Below are 17,534 nucleotides of genomic sequence, written 5' to 3'. Positions count from 1 at the left end.
TCTTGTGCAGGTAAGACTGAAAACTTCCATGCCCACTTAAAAATTGGGTAATGAAATAGTCAGTCTCACCATGCTTCCGATTCAGCCACGCACCTAAGTTGCCGATGAGCCGCGTAGCCCATCTGCCTCTAGTTTCATTTTGCCACGAGAGCTGCCACTTGTCTAGAGTGCGTTGCCGTTCTTCGCGAGCAACCACCTCCCTTGGCTCATCTCCCTTGGCTCATCTCCCTTGCGCTTGTACATGGCTTGACGCTCCCTAGGAAGAAGGGCAACGGGGATTACTCCCGCGATCACCATCACGGCCGGTTCAGAGACAGTGCGGTACGCAGACGCCACTCGCAAAGCTCCCCGTCTCTGTACTTTCGCGAGGCGTTTACGATATACCTCCTTGTTAAGAGCGCTAGCTCATACCTCTGCACCGTAGAGCAGGACAGACTGCGTTGAACTCATCAGGAGACGTCGCCTGCTAGACGTAGGACCCCCAATGTTTGCCATTAACCTACTTACTTCAGCTGCAGCCTTGTTCGCTGCTCCTTTGATTTGCTCAGAAAAGCTCATCTTTGAGTCAAGAGTCAACCCGAGGTACTTTACCGCCGATTTTGACTCGATCATCGACTCGCCGAACGATATGGGACGCAGGGTCGGAATTCTCTTTTTAGTCAGGAGGACTACTTCGGTTTTTTCCAGTGCAAGGTTGAAACCATGAGTAGTCATCCATCCGCTTACCCGTCGCATCAATATGCCGAGTCTGCTTTGCGCCTGTTCGACAGTGCGTCCAGCAACAAGCGCTGCGACATCATCTGCATAGCCGACCAGGCGCGGGTCTTCTGGCATGTCGAGTTTAAGTAGACTGTCATAGGTAGCGTTCCAGAGGTCCGTCCCTAGGATGGATCCCTGTGCTACCCCCGACGTGACCTCCATCCACCTTTGACCCTCTAGTTTTTCATAGAGCAGGGAGCGATTCCTCAGATAGTCCCTCAATATCCGTAAGAGATAGTTCGACACGTTGAAAGTATTGTCTAGTGTGCCTAGAATGTCTTTCCATCTTACGGAATTAAAAGCGTTTCTGACGTCAAGTATTACGAGGAGGAGTGTTTGCTCGTCGAACAGCGTCCACGACTTGCATGGCAGCATCAATTGTCGATCTCCCTGCTCGAAAACCAAACTGCCGGGGAGATAAATCTCCGGCAGGGCGTATCGCTTTAGCGAGTCTACTTCTGATGAGCTTTTCGAGCACTTTCCCAGCACTGTCAAGCATACATAGTGGGCGGTATGAAGGCGACAATTCGGGGTCGCCTTTCCCTTTATGGATCAGCGCAAGCCTCGTAACCTTTCAACGAGCAGGGAAAATACCCTCTTTCAGGCAAGCGTTGAATGTGCCTAGCAGTAGGTCTGGCCGGTGTTGGAATACCAGTGATGGGGAATACCATCGGGTCCTGGCGCTTTCTTGTTTTTCATAGAGAGGATTGCCTGTTCCAACTCTTTTATAGAGACGTCATCATCCCATACGGGGTGCGCAGGGAAAAGTGCCCTTACAATGCGGTCCATCTGCTCGGCCTTAACTGAACAGGGTTTCGGCAGAGCCCCGATTTTTCGGGTTACCAGTTTGTAACCGAGTCCCCACGGATCTCCATTCACCTCGCCGACCAGATCTTGCCAGCAGTGAGCTTTGCTCTTGTTTATTGCGTTGCAGAGTCTCCTTTTGGCTGATTTGTACTCCATCATTATGGTACATGCCTCCTCCCGGTCGTGTAGACGTTGTATTAAGCGGCGGAGGTTGTGACACTTCTTCCGGAGCTCTGGGATTTCCACTGTCCACTAATACATGGAAGGTTTCTCGCGCCTCGATGTCTTCCTGGGCATGGAGGCTCCGCAGACCGTCGTTATCAGGTTCATAATTGAATTTACGACAGTGTCCGCTGCGGCGCCACCGCCCTCAGGAGTACCCACCAGCTTGGCCCCAGCTGTTCCCAGAGTATCGACAAACTTCCCGGTATTCACTTTCGCGACGTTTCATGCACAGAAAGATCGCCAGGGTGGCGCACACTGAGAGTTTGTGTCCACCACTTCGAAAGCAATGTATTGGTGGTCACTTGCCGATAAGTCTTCCAGAACTTGCCACCCTTCCGCCAGCGACACCAGTGATTCTGACGCGAAGGTTACGTCTGGAATGCTTCCCTCGCAGCCCGGATGCCGGAACGTTGGGGTGGATCCGATGTTTAGAACTACCAGTCCTGTTCTCGCCGCCATTTCCAGAATTCGTTTTCCTCTGGAATCTGTGTGAGGCATGCCCCATTCAAGTGCCCTAGCATTGAAGTCACCCCCGACCCGAGGATCCGCCCATCCGTGCCTAAGATAGCGTCCTCCAAAGCATCAAGCCTCCGACGAAAGTCCGGTATCGTCTCATTCGGCGTAAGATAGACACTAAAAAACGTTATCCCTGAATACCGAATCCAGACAAAGCTGTCCCCTCGGCTTTGGGCAAGAATCCTAAGGAGGGTGCCGTCCCGAACCCAGATGGCAGCGGTACCTGATATATATGTCAGGGTGCCATGAAACTGGGCCCTTGTTTTGGTACTGCTCACTGATTAGTACTAAATCAGCTTTGGTCTCCACAGCGAACTGCGCTAGCAACACGTGAGCGGTTGCATTCCGGTGCATATTGATTTGTAGGATGCGAATCATATTGATCGTGTCCTAGCTCTTTCCAGTTCTGCTCTGAAAACTGGACACCGCCCCGATCCCGCAGTGTGCGCAACGCTCTCATTAGTCGCGCCACGGTCCCTGAATAGGACGCAGCTTTCCTTTTCATTACAGCTGTTCGCTTTATGGCCTGCCTGACCGCATTTACGGCATGTTGCCCTTCTGTCATGTCCCGGACAGTTTGCAGATGGGTGCCCATAATCCAAAAATCTGTAACATTTGGTTGGGGCGGCCCGGATTCGTATCCTACACACTACCCAACCAATTCTTATTTTCCCGCTGTTTAGAAGCTTCCTCGCGGATTGCTCGGTAACTTTCACCACAGCGAGTTTTTGGCCTCGGGAGTTCGCGGCGGTGGCACCAATCCGGACATTAGTTACCTCCGGGCATTCGCGTTTGATGGCCTCTTCTATCTCGTTCTTTTCGTGAGACAGTCAAGGTCTCGGATTTCCAAAGAACATGTGGGTTTATTTATAGTCTTCGGGCCTAGTTCGACTAAGACTCAACCACCCTTCGTTTTACGAATGGAAGACACCTCTGCTCGGTTATCTTCGGGTTTAATCTTGCAACGGATTTCGCTGAGGACTTCCGCAAAAGTTTTGCCTTAATAATAATAATCGTTGGCACAACAATCCATGTTGGATCAGGGCCTTGAAGTGTGTTAGAGCACTTCATTCAAGACCGTAACGGTACACTAGGAGGCAATGTGGTCAGCATTGCGCTTGCCCGAGATTATTACCCTGATTTGACTCAGGTACTCATTCACAGCTGAGTCGACTGGTATCCGACGTCAAATCACGATACAAATTCCACTGCCACCAGTGAGATTTGAACCGCGACCTTCCGTACGACAGCCTCGCGCTCTAACCACTCAGCTATCCGGACACTAAGTTTTGCCTTCCGTCGGCTTAATAAGCAAAGCTGGCGGTCTAGTCCTCCTTCGTCTCCCCACCTTTTCTTTCGGTGCTCCGTCCCTCGTGTCCGCCTTAGTTTTAGGCAGAGGTTTTTCTGTCTTTTGTTCCTCTTCGCCTTCTTCTTTTTACCCTTGGAGAGTACCCGAGTGAACTCTCCTTCAGATGTCCCTTCCTCCTTTCGTTTTTTACCAAGTTTGCTCTGGGGGATGGGGGATTGGTGAACGGACAGACGGAAGAACCTCCTTTTACGTACCCGTAGACGTTCCATTTGGGCTCAGCAGACGTCGCACCATGCGACGAATCCATACGTGATTAGAGGACTGAGAAGCTGCTTATAGCAGAAAAGTTTGACTTTGGGAAAGATGGCGGAATCTTTCTTGAGGATAGGCCACAAGTTATCCACAGAGTATTTAGAGAGGATGGAATTTACTGGAGGTAGGGGTAATAGGCGGCTATTAAGAATTATTCCAAGGTATTTAGTGGATTAATAATTTTAATAATAATCGCTGGTGCAGCAATCCATGTGGGATCAGGGCCTTGAAGTGTGTTAAAGCACTTCATTCAAGACCGTGACGGCACACTACAGGGGCGGAACCCCCGTATGGGGGCTCGCACTGGGGAAGGGACTACAGAGTGAATCCTACCTGCTAGTAACTTCTCATACACCCTCCAAGGAACAGGCGGAAGGAAGGGAAGCCAGAGACGTGAACGGAACTGACTTGATGCCAGTTCTTGTGATCGAATCTATGCAACCCGGACACCGCAAAGTAATTAAGGTGCTAAGTGGAAAACACACGAATGCTCTGCGGAATGCGATGAGATCTTTCATGGATGAGAACATGGGAGCTGCGGTACCTCCAAATGCGGCTTTTCTCAGAGAAATTAAACATGAGGGGATCGAGTCTCTGGCGGTACGATGTGGGGGAAACCCCGTCACATGCGGACTGCCGCATATGCTTCTAACTGTTTCCCCCCCATGGTTGGTCAAATCAACCTGCAGCATGCCAAAGCTCCCTCCTACATATTGGCAGCGAGAATGACAAAGCTAGGATTCCCCCTACATCTTTCTGGTGCATGAGCCGTGGGTTCGATTCAACAGAATCTGTGGCATTGGATCAGTAACGGAGGCTATGATCTTCTACGACGAAAGATTCATAAGACAGCGATCTTGCGTTCTCATGCCAAGACGGTAAGAAGCAACCATGCTGAGACAGTACTGTTCCCAGCACTTAGCTACGGTCATCATGCAATAATAGATAAATGGCGAGAGGAAAAACATCATACTTGCCTCCGCTTATTTACCCTATGATTCTTTGTATCCTCCACTAACCCAAGAGCTTAGGGATCTGGTGGCGTATGCAGATCAAGTGGTCTCGAGTTCTTAATAGGTTGCGAAGCAAATGCTCAACATATTTGTTGGGGTATTAGCAAATGCAATCCAAGAGGGGAGAAGCTATTTGATTTCATCACTTCAGCTGGTCTTATGACTGCAAACGTAGGGTACGCCCCTACGTTCGTGGTACCGAGAAGAAGCGAAGTAATTGACCTAACAATCTGTACCTCAAAGTTGTTAGAGTTGATTACACACTGGCGAGTGCTAGACGAGGTCTCACTGTCAGATCACCGATATCTAGAATTCAATCTGACTATTGCGGGCGAACAGTCTGCAGTACAAAGACGGAACCCTAGGAAAACGGATTGGACAAAGTTCAATGAATTTTCTGGCAATAAAGTACAGTTCCCTAGGCGACTAAGGACTCCTTTGGCGCTGGAAGATGAATTGAAAACTGCACACTTTTAGAGTGCTATGAAGAGACTTGTTCTATTTCCCGAGGCCAAAGCGGTAAAACGGTTCCTTGGTGGAACCGAGAACTGCAAAAACTCAGGAAATCAACCAGGCGACTTCTAAACCGTGCTTGCAAAAGTAACAAGAACTAAGACTGGTTAAATTTCAGGAACTCAAAGCGTGAATATAAGAGCGTACTGTGAAGAACTTGAAGGCGAAAGAGAGACTTCAAGGCTGTGCAGAGTTCTCAAAAGGGATTAGTCGGCCAAGTTGGATTCTCTTAGAAAACTCGACGGTACTTTTACGAGCTCCAGACTGGATTCAGTACAGACCCTCTTGGAAGTACACCACCCGGGAGAACGGGTGAGAGAAGTGGCAGGGGGAGAGTTGACGGTTCTTGCAACCCCTTCAACATACAAGTGCTGCACGGGGAACTGGAACACTGCGAAAGCGGTTGTTACCCATGAAAAGGTGAGAGCTGTCATACTGTCCTTTGAACATTTCAAAGCACCTGGCATGGAATGCATCTCTCCGGCAGTGCTAAAGGAGGGTGGGAGCATGTAGAGAGACCTCTAAGAAATATGTTTCGAGGATGTCTTGCTCTGGGCTACGTGTCTTCCTCTTGGCAACAGGTTAAGGTAGTCGTCATACCGAAACCTGGGAAAGATGACTATTTTAATCCAAAGAACTTCAGGCAGATCAGCTTGACTTCATTCATGCTGAAAGATGCCACCGCCGGTGTTCTCCGTGGCGAAGTAGGCTTTGAAATCTCATTAGAAAAAATTGTAAAAAAATAATAGAATTTGACAGTCAGTTCACAATCGTTCACGAGTTGCTCATTCATTCAATGTGTAATTTTACCATCGAATTTGAAGTTGCAAACTTTCGACTGAGCAGGTCCTTTGAATTTAGTCAAAACGATGTTCATTTTAAGTTTATTGCAAAATAATTAAAAGTGTAGTGTCAAATGTGGAAAGCGATGTTTATTATTATATTCCTTTTTGATCAAATACGGAGAGTACTCTAGGCATTTGAAGTTCGCAGAGAGTCCGCTGGATCCACATTCTGATTCCCCATATTGAGGAGCAGGTACAGCTACAACAAGGCGAGATTAACTACCACGTGACTATATTCTTGCCAGGGCACCGTGGTTACAGGAATTACCTGCATTGATTTAGGCTGGATGCACACCTGAGCACCTTTGGCAATGTTGATTGTTCTACTACTCATGATTCTGCTTATAGACGAAGAGCCTGGAAGACTCTCTAATATTAGCATTAGCCCACATCACATCGCCGGGTAAACTGGTGCACGATAAGTGTGTGTGTGTATGTGGTGGGGGAGAAGCTACAGCTTCTGAACACTTAGGCCGTGTTGGCCCATTGTACTCGCCACCCCCGTCTAACGGAATATTCCGGATTCGTTCACATAGGAAATGCCCCGTGGATTCTGCTTTCTCATTACAGGAAGGACACGTACCATCTTGAATAATTCCTATTCTGAACATATGCCCAGCTAGTCCTCCTGCAAGTCCTCCTGCTTTTCGACAGGATAAACTTTGCGGTACGTATGTTCGGTTCTGCCAGGAAAAGTTTGGTGTGTCGGGTAGCATTTAGGCTCTGCCACCTGCCATTGTGGGAAGCTTGTTCCTAGTTTTTGAAAACAGACTTAGCCAATCCATAGGGCATAGGGGAGGTTGACCCCTCTTTCGCTAAACCATCCGAGATTTCATTTCTCTCTACGCCACAGTAACTAGGTACCCAGAGTAGTTCCACTGTATTGAATCTAGAGATAGAGTTCAAAGGGTTTCTGCATTCCTAAACGATTTTCGAGGTGATCAAAGGACTACTCAACGCCCTCAATGCAGTTTGGCTATCACTGTAGATTGCGATGCGCCTTCAACCGGATCGCATAAACTTCGGCTTGTCGTAAAGGAAAAGGCCACTTCTCGTTTTTATTCGAGAGGTAGACTCCGGCTCCAGAACCCTCCTCTGCTTTCGAGCCATCGGTGTAGAAGACTTCCGTATATCCCGCTATGCACTCCTCTGGGGTCTCCCAGTTCTCTCTACGTTTCAGGGTAACTTCATATCTTCTACCAAACAGATGTATGGGGACACGAGAATCGGAAGGCATTGTAAGAACGGGGTTCAGTCCTCCGAGCAGCTCTTCCAAAGCTCTGTGCCCCCCACATCCGTTGTTTCCCCATAGATCTAATCGAATTAGTCTATGAGCTGCTCTCATTGCAGTGCTTTGAATATATATATCCAAGGGCTGCAAATTGAGTAGTGCATTAAGAGCTGCGCCGGATGTCAGGCTCATGGCACCAGTGATACCCAGACACAGAGTTCTTTGCAGTGCGGTTAGTTTACGGTGAAAACCCTTTTTGTCTCACCTAAACCCACCACACTACGGATGCATATACGAACATCGGCCTATTGATGGCAACGTATACTACATTACCACATGAGGCCTGAGTTCCCATGTCAAGGCGAAGGTCCGTCTGCATAGCCCATAAGCTGTGAGAGCTCGTTTCATCTTTACCTCTACATGTTTGTTCCAAAGAAGTTTTTTATCTAGAGTGACTCCCAGATATTTCACTTCTTCGGAGAGTTGAAGGGTAGTACCCCTCATCTCAGGGAGGGAAAGTCTATCCAGTTTTCTCCTTTTTGTGAATAATACCATTTTGGTTTTATTCGGATTAACTGAAAGACCATGTCTGATGCACCAACTGTCTATCAAATCAACGGCACGTTGTATATTTCTACACACCGTTCCAAGATCCCGATCAACAGCAAGCACAACCACGTCATTAGCATAAGCTTGAGCGTGTATTGGTAAATTTTGCAGTTCGCATAGTACTGAGTCGATCAGCATACTCCACAGAAGTGGCGAAAGCACACCTCCTTGGGGGCAGCCCTTCGTTGCTTCTGCAGTCAGATAACGATCGACACCCACCTCAGCGCACAGCATGGATTCACTTAATTAAAGCATCATCAATACCATGCGCTCAACAAAGTTTTTGAAAAGACGCACAGTCAAACGCCCCTTCAATGTCCACGAACACCCCCATCGCGTACTCACCATTCAAAGTTGCATCCTCTATCTTTGTGACCAAAGATTGAAGGGCAGACTCACAGGACTTTCCACGTTGGTAAGCATGTTGGTTTTCACTAAGTGGGTGTGACCTAAGTGCGTTTCCAGGAATGTGACGTTCCACCAGTCTCTCCAGACCTTTCAACAAGAATGAAGTCAAGCTGATCTGCCTGAAGTTCTTTGGATTATAATAGTCATCTTTCCCAGGTTTCGGTATGAAGACTACCTTAACCTTTTGCCAAGAGGAAGGCATGTAGCCCAGAGCAAGACATGCTCGAAAAATATTTCTTGGAGGTCGCTCTAAGTGCTCCATACCCTCCTTTAGCATTGTCGGATAGATGCCATCCATGCCCGGCGCTTTGAAATGTTCAATGGACAGTATGGCAGCTCTCACCTTTTCATGGGTAACAACCGCTCTCGCAGGGTTCCAGTTCCTCTTGGAGCACTTGCGTGTTAAAGGGGTTGCAAGAACCGTCAACTCTCCCAACTGCCACTTCTCTCACCCGTTCTCCCGCTGGACCCACATTCTGATTCCCCATATTGAGGGGCAGGTTCAGCTACGACAAGGCGAGATTAACTACCACGTGACTCCATTCTTGTCAGGGCACCGTGGTTACAGGAATTACCTGCATTGATTTAGGCTGGATGCACGCCTGAGCACCCGAAGCAATGTGGAATGTTCTACTACCCGTGATCCTGCTTATAGACGAAGAGCCTGGAAGACTCTCTGAATACTAGCATTAGCCCACATAACATCGTTGGGGAAACACTTAAGTCGGGGGTAAACTGGTGCACGGTAAATTTCGCAATCAAAAGGTTTCAGGCGGAACTTGGAAAAGCGAAGTCCGCAAGGAGGGTGCGAGGAAAGGAAGACTTGGTTGTTTAAACCGCTGTCCTTACCACGAAGTAATGAGTAAGGACAGAAGAAGGGGAAAGTGGGGGGTGGTTTTGGTGGTTGAGAATCCATCCATAAAACAAAAACAAAAAAAATATAGTAAATTGATTTTAATGAAGCTCTGTTCTAGCACAAAACCTCGAAATGGAGGAAGGTATAACTAGGTATTTTTTGAGAAGGAAAGAGAAGAAGCTAACCTTCCAGAAATCCTAGTCTACTCTAAGGCGTTTGCTTAGAGGTAATCGCAATTACCTATAATTGAGTTTTGACAAGTGTCCAGGGGTGACCAAGGTAGTCGAGGGAAACCGCACCGAAGTTACTCTTCGATATCAATCTCAGGCCCAACACATTCTCCATTTGAAAGATTATCTTTTTTCCCGAGGATTGCTTCCAAATTGAACTTATTAATTATGCAACCAACAGATACTTATAAATGTGAACGAATATAACACACAGCATACAAACCTATTCCAAAGTCCTTGGGGCCGTAATAAACTGGCATATTCGGATTACATCCGGGAACCTTGACCCGTTGCGGCGCAAGGAATCTGCCTCCAATAATGCCGGAATTTTTGATTTGCGGCTCATTTATTAAAATTGTATCGTCGGCCAGCGAATAACTGAGAACGAATTTTCGTATCGAGTCCTCCGGATGAGCGGAATCCAGCACGCATCCGAAACGCAAAAACTTTTACAAAGGAAGAAAGGAGCAGATTATGAAAACCATGGAGAACATATTTCGTATATTATTCACGAGGCCATGTCGAATTATGACTCGTTTATTGCCCACCAGCTTACCTTGTTAGTGTTTAGTAAATATTTAACAATATCCTTTTTCGGCGGCTTCGGCACTAATCCGAAGCATGATGTAAGTGAATCTTCTGGCGTTCCGATTCCTAAGTATTCGGGGATGGGCTGTTGATTGAATTTTCGATGTAGTGGGGGTTGTTAGTGTACCTATTTCGTGTAGGGGATGAACATTTTTAAATATTTACCCGTTTGCTGGTCCGCTTTGGAGGATACGTGATGGTGAGACGGTCTCCCTGCGGCTGCTTGAGGACATCTCGGAAGTATTGTCTGGTGAATTTATCACAGTCCAGGAGGAGGAAGCGTCTTCCATATACGTAGATTGTTTCGCCGATACGGAAATCTTTTGGCTGATAGTATTCGGTGACTTCATTGTCACTCAGCTCAAGATATATGGACGGGAAATTTACTGGAATGGAGAGCAGCTTTTTAAGTAAGGGTAAGGGAAGAAAGGACATCGGGGAAGGAAAGGAAATCTTCTTTGGGATGAAAGATAGGAGGCTGTATTTGATTATAAAGCAAAATTAGATAAGCATCATCGGGTTTAAGGTGACATGGCATTGGTTTTCCCTATTGGATTTTTGGAATTGAATTTATGTTAGAAATGTGTGGTCAAAAATAAGCGAACTGAACTACTAGACGTGTAGAAGATTGATTTTGCTACTTTTACGCATCGTCATCATCATCATCGACGTCGCAACAACCCGTATCCGGTCTAGGCCTGCCTTAATTAGGAACTCCAGACACCCCGGTTTTGGGCCGAGGTCCATCAATTCGATACCTCTAAGAGCTGTCTGGCCTTCTGACCTACGCCATCGCTCCATTTCAGGGAGGGTCTGCCTCGTCTTCTTTTTCTACCAGAGATATTGCTCTTATAGACTTTCCGGACTAGATCATCCTCATCCATACGGATTAAGTGACCCGCGCAACACAACTAGTTTAGCCGGATTTTATGCATAACCTGCCGGTCGTGGTATCGCTCATAGATTTCGTCATTTTGTAGGCTACGGAATCGTTCATCCTCTTGTAGGGGGTCAAAAATTCTTTAGAGGATTTTTCTCTCGAACGCGGCCAAGAGTTCGCAATTTTTTTGCTAATAATCCAAGTCTCCGAGGAATACATAAGGACTGGCAAGATTATAGTCTTGTACAGTAAGAGCTTTAACCCTATGGTGAGACGTCTCCAGTGAAACAGTTTTTGTAAGCTGAAATAGGCTCTGTTGGCTGCCAACAACCGTGCGCGGATTTCATCGTCATAGCTGTTATCGGTTGTGATTTTCGACCCTAGATAGGAGAAATTATCAACGATCTCAAAGTCATTCATTAATGTGCAGCCCAAGATCTCGCGCCGTCTGCTCGATCTGGGTGAATGTAGACTGTACATCTCGGGTTGTTCTTCCTCATGATGTCAACATCGTCAGCGTAGTCCAGTAGTTGCGTGGACTTGAAGAGAATAGTGCTTCTCCCATTTACATCGGCATCGCGAATCACTTTCTTCAGAGCCAGATTAAAAAGGACGCATGATAGGGCATCCCCTTGTATTAGACCGTTGTTGATGTCGAATGGTCTTCAGAGTGATCCTGCTCCTTTTATCTGGCCTCGCACTTTGGTCAGGGTCAGCGTAGTCAGTCTTATTAATTTCGTCGGGATACCGAATTCTCTCATGGCCGTGTACAATTTTACCCTGGCTATGCTATCATAGGCGGATTTAAAGTCGATGAATATATGGTGCAACTGATGTCCATATTCCAACAGTTTTTCCATCGCTTACCGCAAAGAGAAAATCTGATCTGTTGCTGATTTGGCTGGAGTGAAGCCTCTTTGGTATGGACCAATGATGTACTGGGCGTATGGGGCTATCCGGCCTAGTAAGATAGAGGAGAATATCTTCTAGATGGTACTCAGCCACGTGATACCTCTACAATTGCTGCACTGTGTAATATGCCCCTTTGTATGTATGAGACAGATAATGCCTCGTTGTCAATCGTCAGGCATTCATTCGCTGTCACATAGTTTGAGCATCAATTGATGAACCACCTGGTGTAATTGGTCGCCGCCATATCTAACCAATTCCGCTGTAATTCCATCGGCATCTGGCGACTTATGGTTTTCAAGCCGATGAATTGCACGGACTGTTTCTTCTATGCTTGGTGGTGGCAGCATTTATCCGTCGTCTTCAGTTGGCGGGACCTCCAACTCGTCGATATTTTGGTTGTTGAGAAGTACTCAACCCATCGCTCCAATATGCCCATTCTACGTTCAGTCAGCATGTGGTCAATTTCGTTAAAAGTGGGCCCATCTGGAGAGGCCCACCTATGTTTGTGGACCGCTTTCCGCTCAAACCAGGTACTTCTAACAACCATTTTATCATTGGTATCCCTATGTAAGCTATGTGAGCCGACGTATCGCGTGAATACGGGCTCCGTCCCTACTTGACTATTGAAATCTACAAGTGTGAATTTGATATTATACTTGGAACAGGCTTCGAGGGTCCGCTCAACTGCCTCGTATTAGGTATCCGACTCTGCAGTCTCTTCTGTAGGGACGTGAACGTTAATGAGGCTTATATTTTTAAACTTGCCTCGGAAACGTAGAGTGCACAGCCTTTCGCTTATATTTTCAAAGCCGATAATAGCAGTTTCATTTTTTGGCTGACTAAGAAACCTACTCCGAGCATATGGTCATGAAACAAAACAAAACCTTATTAAAATTTGTTTACTGTCTGTCTGTGCGTTCGTCTATCAATCCGTCTGTCTGTCTGTCTGCTATAATTTTATATTAGAAACGGTTACTCCTATTAATATGAAATTTAGTAGAAAGAGGAGACCTGGGAATCTCATTGCATGCAGTGAGTAACATAGTTCCATCCGTGTAAATAAAGTTAATAATAGTATATTAACAGTTTCATAATAAGTATATTTTTTTTTTGTGCGTACACGGAGGTGGAAAATCTTAGAAAGACACCGCCCGAACGGCGGAACTACAACAGGCGCGTGTGGGATTCACACCCACTAAAAACCACCCCCGGTCTCTCCAGCCCCAGCCCCGCGGGACCACCATTGAGGTATTACTTCGCGGGGTAGGTTTGCTCTTAGGCACTCATCCTTCTCCTATGTGCAGCTTTCCTCCTTCTTTGTTTCTTCAGCAACTCCTCCTGCATTTGGATGATTGCGGAGCCAACCGCAAGCCATTTCTCCTGGGACTCCAGCATCTCAGTAACCAAGCTCTCCGGGGTCCCGCTCCTGCTCAGCACCTGGTTTAAGCTCCTTCTCTCCATCGCAAATCGTGGGCAGTGAAACATCACATGCTCTGGATCCTCCGGAATGCCATCGCATCTGGGACAGTTCGGAGAATCATCCAACCCAAAGCGGTGCAGATACGACCGTGTCCCGTGAGGAACTGGGTAATGTGGTAGTTGGTCTCCCCATGTTTTCGCTCAAGCCACACCCTAATGTTGCGAATGAGTCTGTGCATCCACCGACCTTTCGTAGACTCGTCCCATCTGCGTTGCCAGAGATCAAGCGATTCTGACCTTGCCGCATTTCTACGCTGTGCATGCCCCTCCATACGTCTTGCATTGTACAGGACACTCATTTCTTTAGCTAGAATGTCAACAGGGATCATGCCTGCCACCACCAATATTGCCTCATCTGATGTGGTTCTAAAATCACTGCAAACCCTCAAAGCCATCAGCTGGTAAACCGAGTTCACCTGCTTCCGTCTCTGAGAGTTTACAAGCGAATCTACCCACACCGGTGACGAGTAGAGCAGGATAAAGTGCACCACTCCGGCTAACACCAACCTCCGGCAATGTTTCGGTCCACCAATATTTGGCAACATTTTTGCAAGTGCCGTGGTGGCACTGGCTGCCTTTTGGCATGCATACTCTAGGTGTTCCCTAAAACTCAATTTGGTGTCGATTATTACCCCCAGGTATTTGATACGACCATATGTCCATCGACCTCCACTTTCACAGTGTTATTTTTCCTGCGGTTCGTTATTAAGACCGCTTCCGTTTCCGCGTCCGCCAAGGTCAGCCGGCCTTTTCTAGCCAGGACTTTACCGCTCTCACTGTTTCCGTCGTGTAAACCTCCACATCTTCTGGGTGTTTTGCAGCCACAACCACAACTAGGTCATCAGCAAAGCCGACAATCGTAGTCCCCTCTGGGACGGAAAGAGCAAGCACCCCATTACACAAGATATTCCACAACAGGGAACCAAGTACCGATCCCTGTGGTACCCCGGCTGTGACAATGTACTCTTTGGGGCCCTCATCCGTCCCGTACCAGAGAGTCCTCTCTCCTCCACCAAATTCGCTAAGTATCCGGGGACACCTATGTCAGCCAATGCCCTTTTAATTCTATTCCAGTTGGCCGAGTTGAATGCGTTTTTGACATCCAACGCCACCACGGCACAGCAGCCGCCAGAAATCAGTGCACCTTTTGCCAGGTTTACCATCATGCCAATTGCGTCCACCATAGAGTGGGCGCGTCGGAAACCAAACTGGCATTCCGACAAACCATTGCTGGCTTCAACGATGGGCAGGAGTCTGTTGTAAATGACTCTCTCCATCATCTTCCCCATTTTATCCAACAGGCAGATAGGATGATACGACGCTGGGTTTCCAGGTGGCTTGCCAGGCTTCGGAAGCAACACCAACTTTTGCTTTTTCCACTGGGCAGGGAATATTTCTTCTTTTAGGCACGCCTCGAAGGTGTTGGCGAAAAGGTCGGGCCTAGTGTTCACTGCCAGTTTCAAAGCTCGTTTGGGGATGCCATCCAAACCTGGGGCCTTGTTGTCACCGAACCTACCACATATTTCCCGCAGCTCCTCCACAGTTCCTAGAGGTATTATGCCGTCATTTAGCTGGGCGACCATTGGCCTTCCCCTATTTTCGTGGTGAGAGAATAGAGTGGTAATAATCTGTTTAAGGAGGCGCGGACAGGTCACCTGGGGTGATTTCCGCAGCCTTTTCATCACCCCTCTGTAAGCCTCGCCCCAAGGGTTTATGTCGGCATGGTCGCACAGCTGTTTGAAGCAGTTATTTTTGCTCCTTCGAATGGCTTCCTTTAGGCGGCCAGGCAATTGCTTGTGTGCCTCCTCTCGACCGTCGCCACCGGGTTTTCCCCTGAGTTTCTGGCAAAGCCTCCTTGTCCGAAAACATGCGGCTCGCAAACTTGCGATTTCGTTGTTCCACCAGTAGTTGGATTGCCTACTGGTAAGCAATCGCCTTCTGGGCATAGTAGCATCGCATGCTTCCGTCACCCATCGAGTGATCTGGGTGGCTTTCCCTCCAGCCATACCATTCAGGGATATGTTGGATTTGATCACCGCGGAAAACGTGTCTCCCTTGAAAGCTTTCACTCTTTTTCGAGCTCGATCCGCACTTGATCTCTATGCAGATTGCTTGGTAGTCGCTGTGAGTATAGTCCTCACTGGCATGCCAAGCAATTCTACTGGCTAAAGTGGCACTCACGTATGTCAGGTCCACTATAGACCCCAGGCCCCTTCCCCGGAAAGTGTACGAAGACCCAACATTCGCCAGTACCACGTCCAGATCCGCGAATGCTTCGAGGAGAACACGTCCCCTGACATTAGTTAACCGGCTGCCCCATTCGAGAGCCCACTCATTGAAATCGCCTCCTATTATGATCGGCCAACGTCCTCTTGCATCCAAAACAAGAGCGGCAAGCATCCGCTCATACTCGACTAGTGTAGCGCTGGGTGGAGCATAGTAGCTGTAGATGTGGATGATCTTCACTCTGATGAAGCCCTCCCTCCGGGTGCTCCATTATTTCCTGGAAGGCTTGTTCTCCACAAGTCCACAGCGCTGCTTGGCCCGTTTGGTCTTTGACCCAAACGCTACCACCGTGGTTTCGGTATGGTTCACTTAGCATGGCCACATCAATGTTTTTCTCGTGGATGGTTTGCGCGAGTAGATCCAGCGCCGCCTCGCAGTGGTTGAGGTTGATTTGTATCAACCTCATCTGCGATTTGTGCTAAGGGCTCTCCTGTATTTCGGGCACCTGCTGCTGTCCGCAATTCGCCGATGGTCTACACCCTCCTTTCCTTTGCACAGTAGACAATTTGGGTTAGCTCCGCAGTCCTTGCTGATATGGCCTTCCACTCCGCATCTCCTGCATTGCTTTGACCTGTCATTTGGGTTAGTGCATGCCTTCGCAATGTGACCAAAGCCAAGGCATCTAAAGCACCGTTTTAACGCCACCTGTTCCCTAAGGCGACACATAACCCAGCCTATTCTCACTTTGCTTGCTGCTAACAGTTTGAGTGCGTTCTCCACTGGTAGGCTGATGATGGATGATGGCATAATAAGTATATACTTTGGAAATTGACTGGGAACCCTCCCTTAAGTTTATTCTAGCATTATCAGCAGTAAAGTAGTAGTAAAGGTGTGGAGCTGAAAGGGTTGGCTGTTCGTTGAAGTTCCTCCTCCGTCATAATCACCTATACGTTCATAAGAATCTTGGGGTTTTGATAGCGCAGGGATTGGGCAAGCTTGACCTTATGCATACGGACCTCGGGCAATCAGAGCCGAGCGACCTTTTGTGTAAATTTATTGCATTCATAGACTTCGAATGTCAGTATCATGCTAAAGTGTCGCCTGACAAACTAAATGCATAAACATTATGAGCTAGGTACAAATGAGATAGATGCCCACTCAAATATGCTTATATAAGTAATACAAAAAACCTTTCATATCCGAAGCGTTTAGCTTTCGGCATTCCGACTTGCCTTTGTTTGTTGCGTCCATGGCTTGGTCCCACGAGTAGCCTGGAAAAAATGGGTAAAGTTCTTATTTGAATTTGGAGGTGCCCAAGTTATTCAAAGTCCGCATACCAAAGATCAAGCTCGCCAGTGCAGTGCAGGAAGGACGGGATGGGTCTACTCCCTCTTTTGCTACACATTTTTGGTTCGTCCGGAGACGGTTTCCAGTGACCACCATGAGAAGATCGTGTGGGGACTTGCCGAATTATGCAACCTTTCCCTGAAGTATAGTTAGACTAGGCCGCCCTGCCTCTAGAGGGTTGTTTGAAGACCGTGTTCTTTGCGCAGCAAGAAAATGTTAATGCTGATGCTATACGACAGGTGTAGGTGTAGTCATAATCCTACGATCCTCTTCGAACACGGATTGATTTGACAATCAGCACACCGTCTGATTTATACTGAGTGCAGACTCAGCATTCATACCAGTGTACAGCGCAACTCCAGCAAGCAAGCCCAGAATGAGCTCTGCCTGCGATAAAGGTACAACCATCATTAAGCTTCCACGAGGAGGCTAATCGCAAATAGTTGAGTCGAGAGCCCAAAGGAAGTGA

At 47.7% G+C, this 17,534-nt stretch overlaps 2 protein-coding genes across 2 annotated transcripts in view; one reads left to right on the top strand and one right to left on the bottom strand.

Annotated features, from left to right (window-relative positions):
* LOC119660011 (pseudouridine-5'-phosphate glycosidase) overlaps positions 1-17,534 on the top strand; it is a 68,435-nt gene that overhangs the window by 1,451 nt on the left and 49,450 nt on the right. The window lies entirely within an intron of this gene.
* The window catches only part of LOC119660412 (EF-hand domain-containing protein 1-like), a 31,435-nt gene that overhangs the window by 1,258 nt on the left and 12,643 nt on the right, over positions 1-17,534 (bottom strand). The window contains exons 6-8 of the mRNA XM_038068951.1: positions 10,387-10,607; positions 10,190-10,306; positions 9,857-10,079 (exon numbers count right to left, since the gene is read on the bottom strand). Of these exons, the coding sequence (XP_037924879.1) occupies positions 9,857-10,079; positions 10,190-10,306; positions 10,387-10,607 (561 nt within the window). The remainder of the gene's footprint in view (positions 1-9,856; positions 10,080-10,189; positions 10,307-10,386; positions 10,608-17,534) is intronic.

The sequence above is a fragment of the Hermetia illucens genome, chromosome 6 (genome assembly GCF_905115235.1).
Source record: "Hermetia illucens chromosome 6, iHerIll2.2.curated.20191125, whole genome shotgun sequence".
In the NCBI taxonomy this organism is placed as follows: Eukaryota; Metazoa; Arthropoda; class Insecta; order Diptera; family Stratiomyidae; genus Hermetia; species Hermetia illucens.
The sequence above is the reverse complement of the archived record's forward strand: the minus strand, read 5'-3'. Positions and strand labels throughout refer to the sequence as shown.